General features: G+C 39.4%; 1 protein-coding gene across 5 annotated transcripts; it reads right to left on the bottom strand.

Moving 5' to 3' along the window:
- Positions 1-16,361, bottom strand: LOC141556823 (zinc finger protein 74-like). Of its 5 annotated transcripts, XM_074291659.1 has the most exons (5): positions 16,106-16,361; positions 15,162-15,389; positions 6,942-7,068; positions 4,409-4,504; positions 1-1,957 (listed from the first exon to the last, which is right to left on the bottom strand). In XM_074291659.1, exons 2-5 carry the CDS (start codon positions 15,189-15,191, stop codon positions 588-590), a joined length of 1,623 nt encoding a protein of 540 aa, XP_074147760.1. In that variant the 5' UTR covers positions 15,192-15,389; positions 16,106-16,361; the 3' UTR covers positions 1-587. The 5 variants fall into 5 exon arrangements, with proteins under 5 accessions (XP_074147760.1, XP_074147770.1, XP_074147777.1 ...); XM_074291669.1 differs by lacking the exon at positions 6,942-7,068; XM_074291676.1 differs by lacking the exons at positions 15,162-15,389; positions 16,106-16,361 and adding an exon at positions 4,630-4,802 and having other exon boundaries at positions 6,942-7,062.
- Between the last annotated feature and the right edge of the window lie 9,835 nt (positions 16,362-26,196).

The raw sequence follows: 26,196 nt of genomic DNA, 5'->3' as shown, positions 1-26,196 counted from the left end.
TGTCATACAAATGCTTACAATTTTATTTAATTGTGACGATTTTCTCCCCAGTTGTTCGTTCCTTAAACCACTATTAACCTCACTAATTAGTAATTTAGTAAAACACAAAAAATGGTAAATCTACACTTAAAGGCCTCACCCTAAAGATGTCTACCATTACACAGAAATATATATGGTATACCTATACAATCATGCAGATACACATATATGTCAAATTATGCTATACATATTTCTAGTCATCAGTTCTTCCTCTGGATGCAAATAGCATCTTTGTTCATTTGTGCTTTTTCATTAGAATAACAACTTACTTGCTGGAAGCTGTTCTTAAACAACATTGTTGCCACAGTGCTGTACAGAAAACACATGGCACAGACAGGCAAAAAAATACTTCTTCCTTCCCATTTCTTTCCCACCACTTGTGCTAGAATTTGAGGGCAACAAGAAGGAAGATCAAGGACAAACTTCCTGTACTGGGGACAACTAGTTGCTAGGGGCTACAAATTGATAGCTATTAAAAAGAAGAATATTCCAATTGCTAGAAATAGAGACAGCCACTTTTCAGACCTATGGTAATTTGTACTTGATGATCATATAAAACCTATTCCATGTTGGTTACATTCATAAGATTGCTCCCCAGTGTGGATTCCCTGATGTACAGTAAGAGCTCCTTTATGAGTAAAAGCCTTTCCACACTGGTTACATCCATAGGGTTTCTCCCCAGTGTGGATTCTCTGATGTACAATAAGAGCTGTTTTATGATTAAAAGCCTTTCCACATTGGTTACATCCATAAGGTTTCTCTCCAGTGTGGATTCTCTGATGCACAGAAAGATAACCCTTCTGAATAAAACTTTTTTTGCATTCATTACATTTATAAGGCTTCTCCCCAGTATGGATTCTCTGATGTACAGTAAGAGATCCTGTACAATAAAAAGCCTTTCCACACTGGTTACATCTATAAGGTTTCTCCCCAGTGTGGATTCTCTGATGTACATTAAGAGCTCCTTTATGATTAAAAGCCTTTCCACATTGGTTACATTCATAAGGTTTCTCTCCAGTGTGGATTCGTTGATGCACAGAAAGATAACCCTTATGAATAAAACTTTTTTCACATTGGTTACACTTATAAGGCTTCTCCCCAGTGTGGATTCTATGATGTATATTTAAAGTTCTTTTATGACTAAAAGTCTTTCCACATTGGTTACATTCATAAGGTTTCTCTCCAGTGTGGGTTCTGTGATGTCCATTAAGAGCAAGGCATTTTCTCAAATCCTTTCCCCATTGATTATATTTATAATGTTTCTCTTCAGTATGGATTCTCTGATGTGCAGTAAGAGCTCCCCTTCTTGTAAAAGCCGTTCCACATTGGTTACAGTCATAAGGCTTCTCTCCATTATGGATTCTCTGATGCCCAGTAAGAGCTCTCCTTTCTCTAAAAGCCTTTCCACACTGCTTAAATTCATAAGGCTTCTCCCTAATGTGGATTCTCTGATGTCTTATAAGACCTCTCCTTTCTCTAAAAGTCTTTCCACATTGGTTACATTCATAAGGTTTCTCTCCAGTGTGGATTCTCTGATGTTCAATAAGAGCTTCCTTTTGCCTAAAAGCCTTTCCACATTGGTTACATCCATAGGGTTTCTCTCCACTGTGGATCCTCTGATGTAGAAGAAGACTATGCTTATATTTGAAAGTTTTTCCACATTGGTTACATTTATAAGGTTTCTCCCCAGTGTGTATTCTCTGATGTGAAGCAAGAGCTCCCCTTTCTGCAAAAGTCTTTCCATATTGATTACATTCATAAGATTTCTCTCCAATATGGATTTTCTTATATTTATTACATATATCATGCAATGTGAAATTAACAGAACCATCATGTATGAATCTTAGCTTGAGAGTTTCTACCACAGAAAAGTTTTCTTCTGTAGTATGTTCCTTTGTTTCTAGTCTGAATTCTCTTTCTGGGAAAAAAAAAACAATAAAGAATAAAACAAATACAGACACTACACACACTCACATACACACACACATGCAGGCATGCACTCACACAAGACACATATTTATATCTCCTTCCCTCATTGGCAGAAGAGAAACTCAATTATTTCCTATTTCCCCAGTTTAAAAAGAAAAATCCTACCTAGGCAGAATCAATGACTTAAAAATATCCCAGTAGCTCAAATGCCAAGGATGATTTTATTTCTAATGGCCTTCATGTACAAATATGTTGGATCCTCACAGTAAACCTGGGACAATATAGAAAGTGTCATCCTTCTCCCTTGGTGCACAGCTCAGGCCATCAGCTCAGAATGGTTGAATAACTTGACTCAAATCCCAGCAAATGAGACAGAAATTTACCCCTATCAATGAGAATTTTCTGCCTATAGTACTTGACAAGTTAACCCCAGTGTCAATTTTTCCATCACTCTCTGATGAGAACAATCAATTTTATTTTTTTTTCTATTACATTATCTAAGGTCACATTCAGAATACTAACACTAATGTTTCTTGTGTTGGTTTTTCATATTTTACCTAAACCAAAAGTGATTTTGTTCTTAGCAATTACTTTTTGATGTAATCACTAATTGGTTTTTTTTTTAAACAATTATCATCATATTCCCCTACTTATCCTTTTAACAAACACAATTTTTAAAAAATCCACTCAAGGGATTTGACCCCAAAATTAATCACTGCCACCTTAAGTGGTAAATTGTCCTCTAGGATATGTATGTGCATCTATCTACCTTAACAATTATCTTTCTGCAGTGATTTCAAACTACCATGATCAGAAATACACAGCTTTATGAGATCATGCAGTGATTACATCAAATTCTGAGGGCTTCACTTAGCAACACATTCTTTCAGTTTCTCAACTTGACATTAAATTGCTTCCAAAATTCCAGAAGGTTGGCCAGTCTTATACAAATGGCCACAGATATAAAAAGACTCTCCAGAGGCAGGCTCTGACTGGACCAGAATAGTTTTCTCATTCCTGGGTTACCAAGTAATCACATCTCATCAAACCAGTAGCCACTAGATCTAGATGTTGTCTGGCTTTCCATTCTTGTAATAGAGAGGGCAGGCTACCTGAAAACCATGGTCCCTAGCAATGCAGAGTAGAAGCCATTGTGAAATTGTCATGGAAGGCTACAACCTTTCTACAAAAATGAACCTTGAAATGCTGCTCACTGAAATGTTCAGGTCATTTTCTAATTTGGGCGTCTCCTCTGTTTATGTTAGTCTTCTTCTGTGTGACAGTTTCTCAAGGGCATTGGTTGGCAACATGAATTGGTCAGTGAAAATGTAGCCACTTTACTACTGTTAAAATATATATATATATATATCTGAAAAAATTCTATCCTTTTAAAGGTGGCTTTGCATTATTAAACATTACTACAGGAAAAAAAAAACATTTGCGAGTGACTTTTCAATGAATTTGTGTACATTATTAATGCAATATTTGTCATGAGTCAAAGGAAATATAAATCTTTTAAAATAATAATTAGCAAAAATTTAATTGTTTAGAGTTTTAAAAAGTGAAACTCCATCTCTCCATGATACCTTGTCTAATTTTTCTATTTTCCACATGTGTGACCATTTTCATCATATCAGTTTCAGAATCAGAATAGAGCTGGGGTGACAGTGGAAAAACTGTAGATAGGGCCTGGAATCAGTAAGAACTGAGTTTTGTTCACATCTCAGGAGCTTGCTAGTCCAGTTACAGGACCTCTGTTTTCCTCAGTTTATCTCTAAAATGGGCACTGAAGGCCTAGGATTCTCATGAGGATAACATGAGACCATATTTATCTAATACATGACACACAATAGGTGTACACATGTTCACTGTTTTATTTCATGTTGACTGTTTCCTCCCCGGTGCTGCTGTCCTTAAATCACTATTATCCTCACTAATTAGTGACCTCCTAAGGCACTAAATTTAAACAATTTCCCTGGTCCACAGTGGGTTTCAACAAAGTTGCTAGTAGATTGTCTTCCCCACAGTCTGTGATCTCCATAAAAGCAGATGTCCTTTGCATCTCTTTCTGTTCCTGGTGCTTAACCCAGGGCCCAACATGGAGCAGGCCCATAATGTTTAGTGACTGGAAGTCCTAAGAAATGGCTCACTTTGGATATCCTGAGCCCTTTTGGCTCTTTCTGGAGAATTTTCCCCAGATTCCAAGCAACGACTCTCATAGGATCACAGATGATCACTAGGAGTTGGGACCCACAAGGCCATGGACTGCAAGCCATTCGTTTTATAGATGGGAAACTGAGATTCAATGACTAGTCCAGGAAGCTACTGGAAAATATTCCAATTCTGGTCTTTCTTCCCTAAACCAAGTTTTTACTTCATGGTAACCCTAAGAAGTTTCTTGTAAGCACAACTGTCATGTCCCTGCTTTCTTCACACTCACCTGGAGGGCAGCTCCTCAGGCCTTCTGGGTGCAGCATCCAGGGTACTTCCCTTTGCTCAAAATAAGAGATCACATCTTCTCTGGGAACTGGAAGTCCTGGGCATGGAAAGCAGTTAGGGCCAAGGAGACAAAACTGAAATTTAATTGCTTTTAGGGAATGGGGTGAGGATCCAGAGCTGCTCCATTTTAAAATTCACCCTCTTCGGCTTGGAGAGACTTACATCAACTGTTGCTGAGTGAAATGAGCAGAACCAGAAGATCACTGTACACTTCAACAACAATACTGTATGAGGATGTATTCTGATGGAAGTGGAAATCTTCAACATAAAGAAGAGCCAACTCACTTCCAGTTGATCAATGATGGACAGAAACAGCTACACCCAGAGAAGGAACACTGGGAAGCGAATGTAAATTGTTAGCACTACTGTCTATCTACCCAGGTTACTTATACCTTCGGAATCTAATGCTTATTGTGCAACAAGAAAATGGTATTTACACACATGTATTGTATCTAGGTTATATTGTAACACAAGTAAAATGTATGGGATTGCCTGTCATCTAGGGGAGGGAGTAGAGGGAGGGAGGGGATAATTTGGAAAAATGAATACAAGGGATAATATTATAAAAAATATATAATAAAAATTATTTAAAAAAAAAAAAAGATTCACCCTCTTCTATTCAATCATGTGAGTCCATGGTCACCCACTAGTGCTTGTAATGCTAGTAACCTGTGAGACGTTTTACCCCATCCTGCTGCTGTACAATGTGTTATGAGAAAGAGGCAAATGCTATTCCTCCACCTCCTATCCTGTTAGGTTTCATTGTAGCAGAAACTTCTAACCCCATACCTGGGTACAAAGGGTTCTTGGGCCTGAGCAGCCATGGCCAGATCAAGAGGGACCTTAGTCCTGGAATGTGGTGAACCAGAACTTGAAACAATTTGCTAAGTCAGTGGAATTGATAGAGACAATGGTTATTTACCATGGCATTTAAGAGTTCTCTAGTTCAGTACATATACTTAGTACTTACATAGTTCCACAAGATTCACACTTTTGATAAGAGAGCATGTAAGCTCTGACAAACTCAGCCAGAATCAGAACAAGGGAAGACAGAGAAGTGGTGGCAGGCTCTCCTCCTTAGCTTCTCCACTGAAACCAAGATCCAGAAGGCCTCCAGAAAAACTATCCACGTCCCAAGTGAAAGAGACAAGGCTTTGAAGGAGATGATAAAGGATTTGGACTTTAAGCCCTAGCTACTCGTGTGGTGATTACTGAACTGAAATGAAGGCTGCTTCCAGAGACCCCAAAAAAACCTCAATAGAGAATTTTACATTTTACAGAGAATATTACACTGGTACCCCTTCTTCATATGACAGACTCATTCCAGAGTTTCCATTATCTCGAAATCATGTGGAGCCGGTAGGGTGGTGGAGGGAGACATGGGCATAGAGGCAGGAGTACCTGAGCTTAAATTAAGCCTTGCACAGTTACAAACTGTATACTCCTTGGTAAGTATATCAAAGTGTTTGCCTCAGTTTCCTCAACTCTCAAACAGGGATAACAACATCATCTAACTAGGATGGTGAATATATTAAATAGACATAATATTTTGTTTTATCTTTAATTTACAAACAAGCATTTCCAAATTTAGTAAAATAAAAAAGATCATTGACCATGAAATAGTAAATTCACACTATAAAACTTGCTCTTTCTTTCAAATAAACAACAAAATTGTAAATGTTTTTTCTTCACTTTCCTGTCCCCACCCTCGAAATGTCTGCCACTGTACACAAATATATATGGTACATGTATACAACCATGTAGATACACATATATGTCAAATTATACTATACATATTTCTAGTCATCAGTTCTTCCTTTGGATAAAAATAGCATCTTTGTTCATTTGTGCTTTTTCATCAATTTGGTTACTTAGAATAATAACTAACTTGCTGGAAGTTGTTCTTACACAACATTGTTGCCACAGTGTTGTACAGAAAGCATGTGGCTCAGCACCTGGCAAAGGAAATGCTTTTTCTCCCATTTCCTTCCCACCACCTGTGCTAGAATTTGAGGGCAACAAGAAGGAAGATTGTGGACAAACTTCCTGTACTGGGGATAATTAGGTGCTTGGAGCTAAAATTTCTGCCCATTAAAAATAATCCACATACTAGACCCATTCCAAAGAGCAAAGGATTGTAAGGGAAAGCTGCCTGAGCCATTTTCAGAGTTTTGCCAGACAAATTCAGGACCAGTTAGTTAGCCAAAATAATCTGAGATTATTTCCATGCTTGTTTTTTCCACTCAAAGTTACCTAGAAGTAGTAAGAGAAAGAAAGCTTCAGGAGCAGCAAAGGACTCCTTCAGGTTCCTATGATCCAATGTAAAGATGTGCAGGAGGACCCAGTTGCTTGGACACAGCAGACCAGGACTTTCTCCATTCTAACTAATACTGCCCCTCCAAACACTGCACCCTACGGAATGAATGACCATATGCTCTTTGCAGATTCAGAGTTAGTAGGGGACATGTCCTTACCCAGGGACAGCAGGTTCCGGGCATTCTCCAGCATGACCCCCTTGTACAGCTCCTTCTGAGGAGGGTCCAAGAGGCCCCACTCCTCCTGGGTAAAGTCCACAGCCACATCCCTGAATGTCACCCACTCCTAAAGCAGCAAAATCATGAGATATAAAGGTGAAAGACACTTCAGAATTAGGTTTAGGGGAACCCTAACTCTTAATTGACAGCAGGAAACAAAGCAGAGAAGAGATCTGCTCAGAGGTCAGACCATTTCTGAGTGTCAGAGTCAGCTCCTGGAACCAGGGTCAGTAAGAGTCTGACTGAATTTTCCCCAAAGCATTTTATAGTGTTGTGACTGATGGTGTGGGGTTTGTTACCAAGGGATGGCAGGTACCAAAAATGGGGGTTCAGCCATGTGAAGAATTCAGCATGGCCATTCTCTCTGGGAAAAGGAGGATTTATTGAGAAGAATAGTTATAGACCAAGTGAAGGGATACGATAATGGCAAACATGAAATAGAGTGGGAGACCCTACGAAAGACAAATTCTTCAGTGGAACTCACAAGTTCCAGTAGAAACAGAGCCCCCCATGAGGTTGGGGAAAGCACTTAGCTAGCTACCTGCTGAAAGGGTGAGTTATCTGTAAGGAGAAGTGGGGTTGGGAAGCAGAGTAGAATTAGGGGAGATAACATGTGACACAGGGTAGGAGGGAAGTAAGGAATAAGATACCAAAAAGCAGAGTGTCCCTGCTGACTGTCCCAAAGGAGAGTAGCCACCATAGGATGGCCCACAAGTAGGTCTTATCTGATATAAGATGGAGACCACCCTAACCCAACCCAGAGCCATCTCTAGGAGCAAAGCAAAAGTTTATTATATGTTCTGCAGAAGAGTATCTCCCCATTTGGGATGCAAAGTTTGAGAGTAGGTGTTATAGAGCCCCAGCAGGAAAAATTCCCCTCCCACCCTGCTGACCTTTCATCCCACTGGCTGGGCTTCAGGTTTAAGAGAATCCCCCACAAGGCAAAAGGCAGCCAATTAATTCAGATCTCCCCTACCTAGACAACACCTGATTGGGCAATGGAGAGTGCAGGGATTTTCCAGTGAGTCACTGGATTCTATGGGAAGTGACACTTGGGCCTGTGTTAGCTTTGAGGTGGGAGGAGCTTTGCTCAATTTCCTGAGAGATCTCACCCCATGCCATTCAGAGGGATAACTGTTCTCTGATTCTTTCCCTCCTCCCCCCCCCAAGAGAAGCTACTACAAACCTCTTTCCTTTACAAGCATCACACAGTCCCCCTTTTCCAACATGAGGTGGGGCTAATGCACTCCCAACCTGCTTTGAAGGAGAAAGCTCAGATACCTCCTCATTACTCAATGGTTCTACTTTGGGACTTTTCTAGCTGAGCTCTCCACTCTGTCTTTGAACTGAAGGCCTCCTTTCCACCCAGTCCCCTTTCCATCCTTCTGGAACCTATGGTTTCTCTAGTTAATTGCCAAGTGAAGGAGATAGAGAACTTACTCTTCCCAAAGAAAATAAAAGAGAATAGGCAGAGAAGGAAAATATACAAGTGAAGGACAGCCTGGGGAAATGAAATAAACTACAATTAACAATCAAAGAAAATCTGCCCCTGGCTTAAGGAAAGTGTACAGAAGGGAAAGAACCTGCCCATGGACTTAGACCCTAAGGATGACAATGTGTGGGACAAGACCTCCGGCTCCAATACATCAAATAGATGAAGGAGAGTTCTCAAGGCAAAAGCAGAAAGGCATTTTATTATGATCTCCAGAGAAAGGGCATCTCCCTCCCCACAAACAGTTAGGCAAGGAGAGCCAGGGCCCAGTTAACAGACAAGAATTATGGTGGGGTCTGGGCTAACACTCTCTATAGGCTGGATCTTTGCCCTGATTAGCCAGGACAAATGGCCTCCCATTCTAAATCACAAATAAGGAAAACTTTCAACCCAAGCACGTCTTTAGGATTACTGAATTACCTTACATGGGAGGTTCAATGCCAAGGTGGCCCCAGCAATGTCTCACAAAGCAAAGATCCCATCCTTGTAAACCATGTGATCTCTGGAGAGAGAAAGCAGGCCCTAGGCCACAGCGGACCCTTGCTCACTGTCTCCATTTTGTGAAACAGCTTTCACAGTTCATTTCATTCCATCCCCCCTCTCTTCAGTTGAAAGCCTCTCATATCAAAGTTTATTCATTTCTTCAATTTCTTGATTACTTCATTGACCTATCCTCCCAAACTCCAGTTCCCATCCTTGTCTCTTACTTTTTTTTTTTAATTATAGCTTTTTATTTACAATTTCAATTTCTTGATTACTTCATTTTCAGGGTTTGACCTATCCTCCCAGGTGCCAGTCCTCACCCTTGTCTCTTGAGCATCATCGATCCCACTAATCCCATTACGGTACCTTCCATCTTGGTGATTTTGCAGAGTTTTCTGAACCACATTGGTGATAAGTTGCATCATATAGGGGGACATAACTCCACTGAGGGCTATCAGGAGAAACCATAGAGCATGTCTCCAACAGGCACCTTCAAACCAACACCATATATAGGTTTTATATAACTAAAAAAAAGATGATCATATCTTTTACCAAGGCAATAGTATTTTCTCCTGGAAACAGTCTTTTCTTATGGGAATTTTAACTATGAAATCACCCAGACAATTTCTTCCCTTCCTTGCCCTTCTTCTAATCATCTTGATAATAGAGACTGGGAATAGGAAGGCCCCACCAAGTACTATGAGGATAGCCTTCCACAGACATCTCCTTCTTGTTTGGAGTTTTCTTCTTGGGCTCAGTAGCAGGGCCAGTCAGATAGTGGATCACCAGCTTGATGATTTATCAGACAGTCCTACCAGAATTTAAAACTCCAAATAATGTCAGCTACTGTTCCGGGGGATTTTATCTCCAATAGCAAATCTCATTCATCAAAGTTTCAGATGAATCTAGCTCTCAAGGATCATATATCCTAAAAAGTACTGACTATGGCATTACATTGATAACAGTAAGAGATTCATCCTAGAAGGTTTGCAGTTTATCTTTCATATTTAAGTAGATGGGTTTAAGTTCAACATTACGCAAATCATTTTGCTTTTAAAATGTTCACTAAATAGAAACATTCTAAATTGCATATTGTCCATAATAGAAACATGTTTAAAAGCACAAAGGCAACAACTATTATTCTCAGAGTCCCTTTAAATAATGGACACAACTTTAAGACGACTAATATAAAGAATTAAAACTCATACAGAATATAAAATATCCTGGTTTCATATAAAGCATTAGAGTTGCGGAATCCCTCCAAACTTAATAATTTTTTTTCAATATAAGTAACAGGTACAACACAAATATTGTTAAAATTCCTCTGGGTACAAACATTCTCATCTCCCTTTCCTAATTGCAAAGTCACTTTTAGAGTTAATATAGAAATTGTCCTTAACTGATCATTCATTCTTGACAATCCTCTACCAGTCCTGTAAGCCCAATGTTCTTCAGCCTAAAGACTGCAGTCTGTCATCTGTCAAATCTGGTAAGGACCTTCCCACTCTGCTTCTTCCAGCACTTAATAAGCACCCACTCTCTTGCAAACTGCAGACTTCAAAGGTGTTCCCTGGGTCAGCAATGCTTGTTTCCTAAGGGCTAAAAAGGGATGAGGATACTGGCAGTATATAATTCCTGAAAAACTTATCCTATCTCAAAAGAGGGTCTTTCTCTTTCTATTCCCAAATAGAACAAACCAATCTTATATGAGGAGAGTCCCAGGTCACTTCAGGGGACAGTTCTAATTCTTTCATAAAGCAATAGGCAAATATTTGGTCCAAGGCAATCTAGTCTCTAAGGTCAATTTAGGAATTGGTTTCTTAAGAATCTGATTCTTTCCACTTTTCCTGATGAGGGCAGATACCCAGGTATATAAAATTGCCACCCAATTTGCAATCCTTCCCTATTATTTCTTATAAACCTTAAAAAGTAAAACATGCTTCTCCATCAATCAATTGTCTCTACCAATCCATACTTAAGTACAATTTGTTCCAATGTTATTTCGCTAACCCTTCTTAGCAGCAGAGCTCAAGGGAAAGCTTCCACAGACCCCTTATATCCCTATTTCCTCACTGGTGTTGTGTGGGATGCAAAGACCCTAACTCAAATTGACTGCTCAAAGGCGTGGTACAAACAGAAAAGTTTCTATATTTCAATTCTCATGAGAAGTGGGGCAGTCCCTTCACCAGAAAGTCTGGAGTAGGGAAAGCCAATTTTACAGAAGTAAGACTCATAGTTATATAGTCAAGCTTTACAGAAACTATTTGTCCACCCATCTTCTGTTAATCCTTTTAAAATCACTGGCCCTTTGGAATACAGGTGGGCTTTTTGTGGTACCAGGGTCTTGGTTAAGCAATACATGTATCAAAATGTTATTTTTAAAAAGGGGGTTTCAGTGTGATCCTGGGTAAGTCATTTACCCTAACTGCCTCAGCAAAAAAAAAAAAAAAAAAAAAAAAAAGAAAGAAAGAAAGAAAGAAAGAAAGAAAGAAAGAAAGAAAGAAAGAAAGAAAGAAAGAAAAGAAAAAGGGGTCTGTCTTGCTTTCAAAGATAAATAATCAATTAAGCAAAAGGGGTTAAAAGTTTCTAAATTACTGAGCTAGTAACTAAGGAGATTTGATCTGTTTCAGGCTTTTCAGACAAACAGGGAAGGTTAGATATCTCTAGGCCTTTAAACAATTAGTCAGATTTTTCTCTAAGTAATTGAGTAAAGGTCAAGAGCTTATCTCTTAAATGTTTTAGGCTGGTCTCTCAGAGCCTAAGGATTAAACTAAGCCTTGGTGCTGTAATGCCAGAGAAACTGAGGCAAAATAGAGATTAGAGAGTTTTTAATATTTTATTAATTGGAGAATATAATTGACTGGATAGGACTCTCGTTTCAAAGTATCCAGTGATGAATGTGTGAATCCCAAATCTTTTTATAGTACTTTTAAACAAAGAAAGAAAAGAGCGGGAAGTTTTCAGAACCATTTGGTTCTGTCAGGATTGAGGGAGGCTATAAATTCTTACTAGAAGCCAGAGTCAGTATTAAAAGTTCACATAATGCAAAATTCAATTTATTGAGAATTATAAAAGTATGTGATTGCATGTAATGTTAGTCAAAATTCAATTAAATCTGCCTGTGCGTGATACTTGAGTTTTCCATTCTTATCTATTGTCTTTGTGTGGATTTGATGTGTTAGGTATACCATGTCACCAATGGTTGTGTTAATTTTAAAGTATCTTTAAAATGGGTAAAAGGAACATTTAAGATAGGCGCAAATATTTGGGTGAACTAGAAAATGATGATATCTGGGCACTGCTCAGTGTCATTCGAAGAACTGGCAAATGATGCTCTTCATTTTGATCCACACGTGGAATCAGCGGCAGCTGGCAGTGTACCCATGGAGGTATATACATTCAAGAGATCTGAAGATCCCTTTAAACTGCAACAGCCATGAAGCACAAAGCCATGTATGCTGATCCCGGTGTCCACAGAAGCATTCCTATTTGCTAGGATGAAGATAAAGTTCCCAGAATCTACCAGTGTATTGTGAAAATTTAAAGATAGAGAAGACAGGTCAATCTACATTTCTTTAAGTTATCATTGTATACTTTAAGGAATAATAACTGTTTATTATTTTGTCAGTCAGGTTCATCTTTATATACAGTATTCAGCAATTTAAAAAAATTTTGTTTTCTAGAACTACCCTCTTATTTTGTAATAAATTTGAATCAGAAAAAAAAAAAAAAAGCCAGAGTCAGGATGTCTGAATAAATAGAAGTAAAGATGTCAATGAGGTATCCAGAATAGTCTTATCTTTTGGAATATTTAGAGGGATAGTGCCATAAATTCTTGAGGGCAGAAGAAGTTAGGAGTCAGAAAGTCTGATCTCCCCCTCATCTTGAGTATCACATTGACAATTTATAACCTTAGAGCAAATGGTCCTCAATGTTAATGAACCAGAGGGGGGTTTTATAACTAAGGTAACTGAGGCAGAACAGTTAAGGAAACTGAGGGAAATTCAGGGAAACTCAGTCAAAACAATTAGGGAAACTAGTGCAAGGAAACTGAGGTAGAACAGTTCAAGGAGATTGTGGCATAACAGTGCTGAGTCTTGAATTATCCAAGGTTATTATTCTGAGAAGTCCTCAGTTTCCTGGTTCACTCAGTGTCATTTCATTAAAGCCTAACCTAAATATTCTGGAGCCAGACTCTATTTCTCTCTGGGGAACATCTCCTGAATACTTTTTATTTATTTTTAGACATGTCACACACCTTTCAGATACAATTTGCTCTGCAATTACACACATCCCTATACACCAAATTGCCTTGCCTTTCCAAACCTTAAGATTAATATTCTAAATAGTCTTGGATCCAATTTCACAAAATTTATGCCACATATGTAGCTAGTCCGACAAAATGTTAAAGCACGGCTCATACAAGTTTTACAAATTACCCAATATACAATTTAGCAAGCAACATAGTAGCTTAAACATATTTCATCTAACTAGGAGATACAGATGCAATTTCTTTAAGTAAGTTCCTAGAGAACCAAAAATTTTAACTTCAAATCAAATCAAATACAGATACAACTTTCCAGTAACAACACGTCAATATAAACGCGCACATTTCTAAATTCTCATGCCAGAATAAACAAGTTTGTACTTTTAGAGTTAATAATAATTATCCCCTACAATTTCAGAATCAGAATTCCAGTGCAAATACACAATCCCAAACTTAAGGTAGCAGAAAAGTGCCCTTTCAAATCCAACCACAGAGCTTTAAGAAATTGATATACTCTAAGACCCAAGGAGAAGAGGCTCAGAGAAATTTGGACCTAGGTATGTTACAGGTCTGTGACCTGATGGCTGTCTCACTCTCTACAACAGAAATGCTGGGGTGGGGGCCCATGTCAAAGATGTTGGGGGGACCAGTGTAAGCCCCAGAAGAATTCAGGTCAGCCGGGGCCACTTCCCCAGCCAAGATAGATTCCACACAAACCTGAAAAGTTTGGGGAAAACTCAGAGAGGGAGACTTTGGGGTCTGTTTTTTTTTCCTGGTCAGTTTCCCTCAGAAGGCTTTTCATCATGTAAATTAGGCCTATTTTAAAACACACTAGAACAATTCAATTTAGCTGATAGGGACAAGTAATTTGAAATTTATTCTCAAAAATCCCAAAATCTGCTAAATCTTTTTTAACAGTTCCATAATACTTAGTTCTACAGACTCAAATTGGAAGGGAAGATGGACAATGAGGAGAAGGGGAGAAATCCTCCTTGGAAAAGGAAAGAAAAATGGATGAAATTAAAAAACTGATGAACAGAACTCTAGTTGAAGAGCAAGAGATGAAGGGAAACAACAAAAGAACTAAAAAGAAAAGGGAGATGGACAAATGTAGAATGAGATGAAAACAGAAGCGATGAACAAATGTCTAAAGAAATTGGAGGTAAAAAACTTATGGCATCTTCTAAATGGGACAACACAGAAATATGCATATTTCTTTGTCATTTAGGGAACTTCTATAAACATATGCTATAGAGATGCTGCAAAAAAAGGTAAATAGGCAGAAATAATTCATATATCCTTTCATTCCCTAAGGAAATAAGAATGGAAATTGATTCAGGGATCACTGATAAAAGATGTAAACAATGGAGAATTACCAGTGACATATTCAATAATAACTGGGTCACAACAGATCTCAGAAATGACAACATTGCAAAAAAAAAAAAAAATGACACTGTTTAAACAACATCCCCAGATTTCTAAGGTTCTGCTAAAGTAATCTTCAGGAACTCTGGTAGAGTTCCAGCCAAGCTACACCATGTTGGCTCCACCATGTTGGTTAGTCTTTGTACTGGAAAACAAGTGTTTTGGAGAATACATTGAAGGGGGAGGACTTCTAATCACACATCAAACATTTAGAAAAAGAGATTAACTAAATCTGTATTTTTAAAAATGGAAAAATACATTGGTAAACTTAAAACAAGGATAAATGACAAGATATTAAAATTAAAATCTCAGTGAATCAGTCAAAAACACACACAAGATGGGCAGTGTTTTTCCTACTGTGTTAATATAATAACCATTTTTGGAATAGGACAATCCATAAGTGAGTTCTTGCCAGATTCACACACCATCCTCCATGTCAAGCCAAATGCTTGTGACTATTGATATTGACCAGGTCTGAATGGACCGCACTCACCTGAGGAGGTCGGAGGCTCCCGGGGCCCATTCCCTCTGGCTGCAGGCTCCTCTGCACATAGAAAAGTAACCAACGACTCTATTTTGTCAAGTTCCTACATCTGGTCCCCAGTCTTTCTTCACCTCAGAGTCCTGCTTGTCCCCACTCTTTATGGCCCCATCTATGTAGCAGATCACACTTAAAGTTTTTAATTAGATGTTTTCTGAGGAAGAGATGCTTTGGAGTCACCTGGAAAGGCAAGACAAAATCCAGGCTAGGACTGACTTCTGAGGGTTCACAGACAAGAGGGGCCAGGGACGGAGGGGGAGGGTCTGGGAGGCAAGACAGGCCAACAGAGGGCCCTGCAGGTCAAGGTCACCGGATAGATGAAAGTGCTCCGGGGGGCAGCTGAGCCTGGGAGGGCTGGGGAGGGCTGCGGAGGGCTGCGGGCTCGCACAGGTGGAGCTGGGGCCTGGCGTCCCTAATGGAAAAGTGCAGACAGGGGGGGGGGGGGGCGGCCCAAGCCCGGGACCCGGTGGGCAGCAGCCCAGGAGGCCCGGGTTCATTCCCGGTGGGCAGCAGGAGAGAGCTTGGGTCACTGGGTCCGAGCGGGGCTCCTGGGGGTCGGAAGGCGGGACTCGGGGGTCCCTCAGGGAGTGATTCTGAGGAGAATCCGAATATCTAAGCAAGAGCGGGGACAGGGAGAAGGGACGCCTGGGTCCTGATCACAAGGCAGAAATCGGGACTCCCGGAATTCCCGGGGCAAAGTCGGAGGTCAATCTGGGCGGGGGAGCCCGGAAGTGTGGCAAGTGGGGGGCAGCTCTCCAGCAGCAAGGCTCAAGGGGGCGCTCCCGGTAGAGTTGGGGGACATCCATGTGGTCCCAGGAACAGAAAGAGGAGGAGGACCAGAGGGCGGGACAGGCCGGAGAAGGCCGCAAGGCGGGGGGACGCCGGCTCCGACCTACCTGGGAGCTGCACGCACGGTGGCGGCTTCCCGAAGACAAAAGTGCTCCCGGGTGCTCCCCGAGAACCAGAGAGCCCGAACCTTCCCGGAAGGGAGGACGACCGAGGGGCAGGCGGAAAGATCGCAGCTGCAAGACTGCCCGCTTTTCCCATCCTCTTTTTTTGCTCCTCAGAGCCCCGCCTGTCCATCCCCAGGGGGGTGGAGTCTTTTCCACTCCCCCACTGGGACAGTACTGGGGCCGCGGCCCCTGCCCGATGGTCTCTTCCGCCGCCAACTCCTCCCAGGCCTGCCCACTTCCCTCTCCCCCCTCCCATTTTTTCTATCTTCCCCCCCCCCTCTCCGGAGCTCCCTCCAGTAACTCTCCCTGAAGCACAGACCCATTCGCATTTACTTTGGGTTTTTCACGCAGCCAACGTTGACGTCATCTTTTCCCACTTTTCCTCTTCTTTGTCACCTTACTATCTTTCTATGCTCTGCTCCTTTTTGGGTGTGTGTGTGTGTGTGTGTGTGTGTGTGTGTGTGTGTGTGAGAGTGTGTGTGCGCGCGTGTGTGCGTGTGTGTGTGCGTGTGTGTGTGCGTGTGTGAGTGTGTGCGCGCGTGTGTGTGCGTGTGTGAGTGTGTGTGCGTGTGTGCGTGTGTGAGTGTGTGCGCGCGCGTGTGTGTGCGTGTGTGTGAGTGTGTGTGCGTGTGTGCGTGTGTGAGAGTGTGTGTGCGTGCGTGTGTGTGAGTGTGTGCGTGTGTGTGTGCGTGTGTGTGTGCGTGTGTGGTGTGCGTGTGTATCTGCGCATTTTTCTGTCTATTTCATGACTTCTAAAATTTATGGGCTGTGATCCCGGTTTAAGGGGACACATTCCCAAGCTTCTTTCCTTGGGTTTGGGGTCTGGCTCATGGCCTATCGGGCCCGGGCTCTCAGTCCTGCTTTGCTGGGGTGCGGCCTGCTCCTTCTGCCTCGGGGCACCTGTGATGAACCTTCCCATGATCTCAGGAGACAGAGCTTTCCTGCTGAACTTCTGGCTGGAAACATGTTTCACGTTGTCCTCATGTTGGTTCTCCCTCCCGGAATTCATTCGGAGGCATTATTTTATATATATAATTTTATAATCTGAAGTGAAGCTGGTAGAGTCAAAGCCATGCTCACAATGTTGACTCCACCATGGTGGTTATTCTTTGGGCTGGGAAGCAAGTGTTTTGCAGAATACATTGGGAGGGGAGGACAAAGTAAGACCAGGACATTGGAGAGGTTTGGTTGGGTTAAAGGAGGAAAGGAGCCAGTAGAAAAGGAAGGCATGAATTCATCATTAGTGATGAGAATTTCAGAATAATTGGTGACAATAGAGTAGAAGGGTGGAAATCAGGCTCCAAAAAGGAGCATGGGTGGGAGAAATGATCACTGAGGGAGACAGATCATTACTGTTCAATGCTCTCCAGCCAAGTCCATCTTTATGTCAGGTGGTATTATCTATAAGAGGGTCTGCTATCCAGGAGGCAGGGTTATAATTAGTAGAGGAGGGGAACATGTAGGGTCCAGTATGCCAATTCTAATGAAATTGGAGCCTCCCCTCAACCAAGGACAGCCCTTCAGCAAAGGGAAATCTTTCTGAAGAAAGAGCCCAGGAGCTTTACTATGATTAAAAGTCCTTTTATAATTATAATTTTACTTTCACAGGGTACCCCAATAGATAATTCACTGAATATCTACTGAATACCTATTTCCCTAAATGTACTCTTCTGCTCATGGGTCTCTTTATGGGGCAGCTCCTTTAATGACCACCCACCAACCCTTACAAATCAATCTATCTCCACAAGGTGTTTTCTGTAAGGTAGCTGTTCCCTACAGAGAGAGAAAAAGTATATACAGGAGAGAAACTAGAATGGCGGTAAAAACAGAGCTGGTAACCATAACTGTCAAGGTGAATGGGATGAACTCTCTCATAAAAATGGAAGCAAATAGCAGGGTGGATTAAAAAACAGAATCGTACAATATGCTGTTTACAAGAAACTCATTTGACACAGATATATGCAGAGTAGAGGTAAAAGGCTGAAACAAAATTTATTATGTTTCACCTGAAGTAAAAAGGCAAGGGTAGCAATTTTGATCTCAGATAAAGCAAAAGTAAAAATAGATTTTATTAAAAAGGCTAAAGAGGGAAAATACATAAATAAAGGGTACCATAAATAATGAAGTAGTAATGATACTAAATGTACATGCCCCAAGTGGTACAGCAGACAAATTTCTAGAGAAGATTTTAAGCCAATTACAGGAATAGACAACAAAACTATTCTAGTGGGGGATCTCAAACTTCCCCTCTCAGTATCAGACAAATCTAATTGTAAAACAAGAAAGAAACTAAGAAATTAATAGGATCCTAGGAAACCTAGATATGATAGATGTCTGGAAAATTTGAATGGGGACTGAAAGGAACAGACCTTTTTGTCAGCAGTACATGACACTTACACAAAAACTGACCATGTATAAGAGCATAAAAACCTAACCATCAAATGCAGAAAAGCAGAAATAGTAAATGCTTCCTTTTTCAGACCACAATGCAATAAAATTATATACAAAAAAAGGGCCAGGGAAAGATAGACTAAAAATGAATGGGAAATTAAATAATCTAATTATAGAGACTGAGTAGCTCACAGAAATACATCATAATTTCATCCAAGGAAATGACAACAATGAGACAACAAAAAAAAAAAAAAATCTATGGGATGTGACCTAAGCAGTTCTTGGAGGAAAATTTATATCTCTAAATAGCTACATAAATACAATAGAGAATGAGAAGATCGATGAATTAGGCATGCAACTAAAAAAGCTACAAAAAGAACAAAATGAAAATCCCAAATGTCAAATTAGAAATTTTGGAACTCAAAGGAGAGATTAACAAAATAGAAACAAAAAAGAAAACTATTAAACCAATAAATAATACTAAGAGTTGGTTTTGTGAAAAAACTAAGAAAATAAATATACCTTTGGTTAATTTTGTCAGAAAAGGGAAGGAAAAAAACCCAAATCATAAGTAACAAAAATGAAAAAGGTGAACTTACTACCAATGACAAAGAAATGAAAGCAATAATTTGGAACTATTTTGCCCAATTCCATGGCAGCAAGTCTAACAATCTAAACTGAAATAGATGAATATTTATAAAAATATGAATTGTCCAGGTTAACAGAAGAGAAAATAAAGTACTTAAATAGTCCCATTTCAGAAAAATAAAGTGAACAAATCATTAAGGAACACCTTAAGAAAAAATTTCCAGGGCCAAATGGATTCACAAGTGAATTCTACCAAACATTTAAAGAACAGTTAATTCCAATACTATGTAAACTATCTGGAAAAATAGGTAGACTATGGCCAAATTCCTTCTATGACACAAATATGGCACTGATACTTAAACCAGAAAGAGCCAAAATGGAAAAATAAAATTACAGACCAGTCTGCCTAATAAATATTGATGCAAAAATTTTAAATAAAATATAAACAGAGAGATTACAACAATTTATTGGTAGGATAATACACTATGACCAAGTGGGATTTATGCCAGGAATGCAGGGCTAGTTCAATAGCAGGAAAACTATTACTCTAATTGATCATATGAATAACAGGGCCAGCAGAAATCATATGAGAATCTCAATAGATGCAGAAAAAACTTTTGACAAAATATAGTACCCATTCCTATTAACAACACTATAGGGCATAGGGAGAAAGGGAACTTTCCTTCAAATCATAAGTAGTATGTATGTAAATTCTACAGGAAACATTATTTGTAATGGAGAGAAGCAGGACTCATTCCTAATAAGATCAGGGGTGAAACTACACACCTGTCAGATTGGCTAAGATGACAGGAAAAAATAATGATGAATGTTGGAGGGGATGTGGGAAAACTGGGACACTGATACATTGTTGGTGGAGTTGTGAAAAAATCCAACCATTCTGGAGAGCAATCTGGAATTATGCCCAAAAAGTTATCAAACTGTGCATACCCTTTGATCCAGCAGTGCTACTACTGGGCTTATATCCCAAGGAAATACTAAAGAAGGGAAAGGGACCTGTATGTGCCAAAATATTTGTGGCAGCCCTTTTTGTAGTGGCTAGAAACTGGAAAATGAATGGATCCCCATCAATTAGAGAATGGCTGGGTAAATTATGGTATATGAATGTTATGGAATATTATTGTTCTTTAAGAAATGACAGCAGGATGAATACAGAGAGGATTGGAGAGACTTACATGAACTGATGCTAAATGAAATGAGCAGAACTAGGAGATCATTATACACTTCAACAACGATACTGTATGAGGATGTATTCTGATGGAAGTGGATATCTTCAACAAAGAGAAGATATAATTCAGTTCCAATTGATGGACAGAATCAGCTACAACCAGAGAAGGAACACTGGGAAATGAGTATAAACTGTTTGAATTTTTGTTTTTCTTCCCAAGTTATTTTTACCTTCTGAATCCAATTCTTCCTATGCAACAAGAAATTCAGTTCTGCACACATATATTGTATCTAGAATATACTATAACACATTTAACATGTATGGGACTGCCTGTCATCTAGGGAAGGGGGTGGAGGGAAGGAGGGAAAATTTGGAATAGAAGTGAGTGCAAGGGATAATGTTGTAAAAAAAAATTACCCATGCATATGTACTGTCAAAAAAAAGTTATAATTATAAAATTAATTTTTAAAAATGTAAAAAAAAAAAAAAAGATCAGGGGTGAAACAAGATGGCCCATCATCACCACTATTATTCAGCATTGTATTAGAAATGTTGGCTTTAGAAAAAGAAATGAAAGAAATTAGAATAGGCAATGAAGAAATAAATCTGTCACTTTGCAGATGATAGGATAACAGAGAATCCTAGAAAACCATTCAAAAACTTACTGGAAACAAATTAACATCTTTAGCAAAATGGCAGGATAAAAAATAAACTCACAGAAATCATCAGCATTTCTGTATACTAGTGACAAAGTTCACTAGCAATAGATAGAGAAATTCCACTTAAAATTGATGTAAACAAAACAAAATACTTGGGGAGTCTACCTGCCAAGACAACCCCAAGATATCTAATAAGACAATTGCAAAACACTTCTTACACAAATAAAATCAGACCTAAGCAATTGGAAAAATATCAATTGTTCATGGCTAGACTTCCAAAGTACTATAAGAAAATCAACAATTCTGCCTAACTTGGTCTACTTCTTTAGTGCCATACCAATCAAACTACTAAAACTATTTTGCATAACGAGAATAAATTACAAAATTCATCTGGAAGAACAAAAGGTCAAGAATATCAAGGGAATTAATGAAAAAAAATACAAAGGATGGTGTCTTAGAAGTACTAAACCTGTAACTATATTATAAACCTGTAGTCATCAAAAATATGGGGTATTGGCTAAGACATAGAGGGGTGGATCAGTAGAACAGATTAGCTACACATGCTGCAATAATCAAGGCCTATAGCAATCTATTATTTGCTCAATCTCCAAACTCTAACTTCTGGAATAAGAGCTCACTTTTTGACAAAAATTGCTGGGGGAAATGGAAAATACATCAGAAAATTGGCATGGCCTATATCTCATGGCTCATACCAAAATAAGTTCAAAATGGATGCATGGTTTGGGCATAAATGATGATACCATAAGCAAATTAGGAAAACAATGCAAAATTTTTCTATCAGATCTTTGAAGAAGGGAGGAAATTATGACTAAAGAACGGGAGTTCATTATGCAAAGCAAAATGGACAACTTCGATTACATTAAATTAAAAAGGTTTTGCACAAACAAAACCAACAGAAACAAGATTAAGAGAAGCACAAGTCTGGGGGAAAATATTTACAGCCAGTATGTCTGAAAAAGGTTTCATTTCTCAAGTATATGAAGAACTGTGTCAAATTTATAAGAATGCAAGCCATTCTCCAACCAATAAATGATGAAAGGATATGAACAATTTTCAGATGATGAAATTAATGCCATATATAATTATATGAACTGCTCTAAATCACAAATGATTAGAGAAATGCAAATTCAGACAACTCTGGTACCATCTCACAACTCTCAGATTGGCTAAAATGATAGGGAAAAAAATGATAAATATTGGAGAGGGTATGGAAGAACTGGGGCACTAATGCATTGTTTGGTGGAGTTGGAAATAATCCAACCATTCTGGAGAGCAATTTGGAACTATGCCCAAAGGATATCAAACTGTGCATACCTTTTGATTCAGCAGTACCATTACTGGGTCTGTACACCAGAGAAATCACATGTACAAAAATGTTTGTAGTGGATCTTTTTGTGGTAGCAAAGAATTGGAAAATGAGTGGATGTCCATCAGTTGGGGAATATCAAGCAGTGGTAAATGAAGGTAATGGAATATTATTGTTTTATAAAAATTTGTGAACAAGCTGCTTATAGAAAGGCCTGGAAAAATTTACATGAACCGATGCTGAGCAAAACAAGCAGAACCAGGAATACATTGTGCACAGTAACAGCAAGAATGTGCAATGGTCAACTATGAAAGGCTTGGTTCTAATCAGTGTTTCAGTGATCCAAAGCAGTCCCAAAAGACTTTGGAACAAAATGTCATCTGCATCCAGAAAAAGAACTAAGGAGACTGAATGCAAATCGACACATGCTATGTTCATTTCTTATTCTGGTGTAGAAACAGGAATTATATGGGTTATCAGAGCTAAGGCTAGGTTAGATTGTTTAATAGCTACTCAGGAAACCGGGACCATTTTGTTAGGGATAGGAGAGGTAAGAGCAGGAAAATTCCTGACCCAATTGCCATACTATGAACAGTGGCAATGAATATTTCCTATACAAAAAAAAGACAAATGCATCAATATTATTTTAGGCAGTCACTATGCAGATGAGGTGATCCAGAGAATAGAGATAGCATATACAAAGGCTCAAACAGGACCTATCTTCTCATTGTTTCAGGAGGGACAAGAGGTGATTTTAATGAAAGTCCATCCTTTTTTACATTCTGCATATCCATTCTCATACTAATGGAGGGGACCTATATTTGAAGGAAACAAAATAGTGGATGGTCTGCTTAGACAAGGTGTCCTTCATTCTCTAGAACAAGCAATAAAGGCTCATGAACATCTGCATCTATCTTCCAGATATCTCCAGAGACTCTATGGGATTTCCTGGCAAGAAGCAGCAAGCATAGTAAAAAGATGTGCAGCTTGTGTACCATATTCTCAAAGACCTGTGGGGCTGGGGACTAACCCCAGAGGTGACAGGCCAAATGATATATGGATGTTACACATATGGGAAAAACATGTATGTTACAGTTGACACGTATGCAGGCTTTGTATCTGCATCTTCTCAATGAGGGGAAGCTGCTTCATATGTAATAAATCACCTATTTCACTGTTTTGCCTCTATCGGTATCCCACACACATTAAGACTGATAATGGACCCTCATATAGCTCAAACATATTAAAACAGTTCTTACAGGAATTCTCTGTACAACATATTTTTGGGATTCATTACAACCCCACAGGACAGGCCTTTGTAGAAAAGACTAATCAGAGCTTTAGGAGAGTTATCAAAAAACGAAAACAGGGAGATGGAGGTAGGGTCACTCAGAAAGATAAAGCAATGTACACAATAAAATACTTAAAATTTGATTCAAGTGATTTAAGTCCAACTATGAATACTCTCTCATAAACAGGGACAGAGAACTAGGCCGGTAGTTGGCATATGGAAAAACATCTTGGGCTCGGTTCTTGCACAAATGCACGAGAATTGAATACCAGTTCTGCACTAAAGCCTGTCTGGGAGGGAAATATCTGTTCATGTGGGGAGACTGTAACTGTTACCAAGGAAACATTAGGTTTTTACAATGTTACTTGTTGGAATTGTACAGTCAGTGATTGCTTGGATACTGAAATTGAAAATCAGGTTGTGAGCTTATGTATCAATGCTTCCTGTCACAAATGAGAAATGTATCATGTTCAATACCATAAATACAAAAGAAGGAAACAGATCTCAGTCCCATTAGAAAAAAGAGATGTGTCAGCTGGGTCATATGAGGCATCACTCTGTGGGTTTCACTTGTAGCTTCCCCCGTCTTTCTTGCAACGTCCATATCTAATGTACAAAACAGTGTAGTACAAGCTAGAGAGAGAGAGGAACTAGCTAGGAATGGCTCAGCGGGTTTTGCCCCATAAGCTAAGATAGCTGAACAATCGTATCAGCTGATAAAAGACTTTCCAATGAAGTATCATTGGAAATAGGAACAGAAGTAGAATTATTGAAACTCCAGACTCAATGACAATGTGACTACAGATAAACAAAGGATTGTGTAACCCCTTTGCTGTATAATCATACAGGACAAGATTAGGATTGGGACAATATCTAGAGGTATTTGAATGGTTTATTTCTCAATAACACAATTGAAGGTGATGTAGAAAGTTTATATAAACTAGCATCTGACATAGAGAAAATTCTCATAAAGATTTGAATCCCGATAAATGTGCTGAAAAAAATCATACAGTGATTTGCTAAAACCTCTTCATGGTGGTTAAAATTAGAATCGTGGATTGCCCTGTGTGTTGTTATGTGGGTTACTGCTTTGTTGTTGCCCTGTAATATTAGGATGTCTTTATAGATCTTTCTCCACCATCCTTTCAGAGATTGCAGCTCAAGAAAGGATTTTTTATCTAACAGATAAAAAGGAGGAATTGCTAGGGTAGTGGATCCTGCTGGAAGGGAGTTCAGAGGCCACCTCGACCTTTGGTGCACAAACAGTTTTCTGCCATGTTGCAGAAATGCCCTTGTTGAGCAGGAGCAGTGATGCATGACATGGAAAAAACCTGAGGGTCACAGCATAATTGCTAGTAAGCAGGAGTGCCTTGATATGGCCTCTCACCTGTGAGTGAGTTGCTGATGTGGCTGCATTGGCTCTCCTCCCATTGGCTGATACCATGCATATGCAAAATCCATGAGCTGCTTCTCTGAATGGTGATTGGGGATTGCCTACTGTTCATGAGCTGATCATGTAAAAATGTATATCAACAAGGTTGTATGGCATAATAAACTGGAGCTGTTTTCATACCCTATGAGTCTCCCACCTCACTCATCTTGCCTCTGAGATCAAAGGGACTCATAGACTTGAGCTCTCAATCAAGATGATCATAACAAAGAATTGCACTTGTTTAGCCTGTATGGGATTGCTTGCTGTCTAGAGGAAGTAGGAGGTGAAAGAAGAAAGGGAGAAAAATTCAGAACACTGGGTGAATGTGGAAAACCATCATTGCATGTATTTTGAAAATTAAAAAAAACTATTATGAAAAAGAGAAAAAACAGAAGAAAAAGAAAAAATTGTACGGCTTGATGCGTACTAAAGTCTTCCCCAGGATCACCTCATTTGTAACATTTCACTCACAACATTAGTGTAACATTAAAAATAGATATTCTTTTGGGCAGTAGTGTCATTTTTATTGTACTGACTCCTGGCCAAGAGCAGTGAATGATCTTCTAGCTTTTAGATTGTCCCTCATTTTTTTATGATTTCTTTGGCATCGAATGTATGCAACTCTTTGAGGTTCTTTGGAAAATCAATCCACAGATATCATACACATTTTATTTACCTGGAAAGCAATTTCTCTTCCAGTTATTCCCACTTTTTCTTTTTCATTATTATCTAGAAAAACTCAACTTTTGAGGATCAATTTTGTAATCTGTAGTTACTCAGTTACTTAAGCTATTAGTTGGGTTAGTTTGAGTTCTTCTTTACCTGTTTTTTTTCCTTGAATTCCTTTTCTGTAAGGAGAAGTAGAGTTGGGAAGCAGTGGGAATTAGGGGAAATAACATGTGGCATTGTGGGGTACGGAATAAGTCACTTAGAGGCAGAGTGTCCCTGCTGACTGAACAATGGGCCACCATAGGATGTCCCAAAGGAGGTTCTATCCGGTGTAAGACAGAGATGACCCTCACCCAATGTGGAGCCATCTCTAGGAGCAAAGGGAAAGTTTTTAATATGTTCTCCAGAAGAGTATTTCCCCATTTGGGCAGTCCACATGGGGAGTCAAAGGCAGCCAATTAATTCAAACTTCCCCTTACTAGGTTATATCC

This window comes from Sminthopsis crassicaudata, chromosome 1, assembly GCF_048593235.1.
Source record: "Sminthopsis crassicaudata isolate SCR6 chromosome 1, ASM4859323v1, whole genome shotgun sequence".
NCBI classification, from domain to species: Eukaryota; Metazoa; Chordata; class Mammalia; order Dasyuromorphia; family Dasyuridae; genus Sminthopsis; species Sminthopsis crassicaudata.
The sequence above is the reverse complement of the archived record's forward strand: the minus strand, read 5'-3'. Positions and strand labels throughout refer to the sequence as shown.

Excerpts from the sequence above, each read along its gene's own strand:
- LOC141556823 (XM_074291659.1), bottom strand. The coding sequence starts at position 15,191 with ATGGGCCCCGGGAGCCTCCGACCTCCTCAG. Across the intron at positions 7,069-15,161 it reads GGAGCCTCCGACCTCCTCAG|GAGTGGGTGACATTCAGGGA; the intron begins GTGAGTGCGGTC and ends TTGCTGCTTTAG. Across the intron at positions 4,505-6,941 it reads CCGGAACCTGCTGTCCCTGG|GACTTCCAGTTCCCAGAGAA; the intron begins GTAAGGACATGT and ends TTCCATGCCCAG.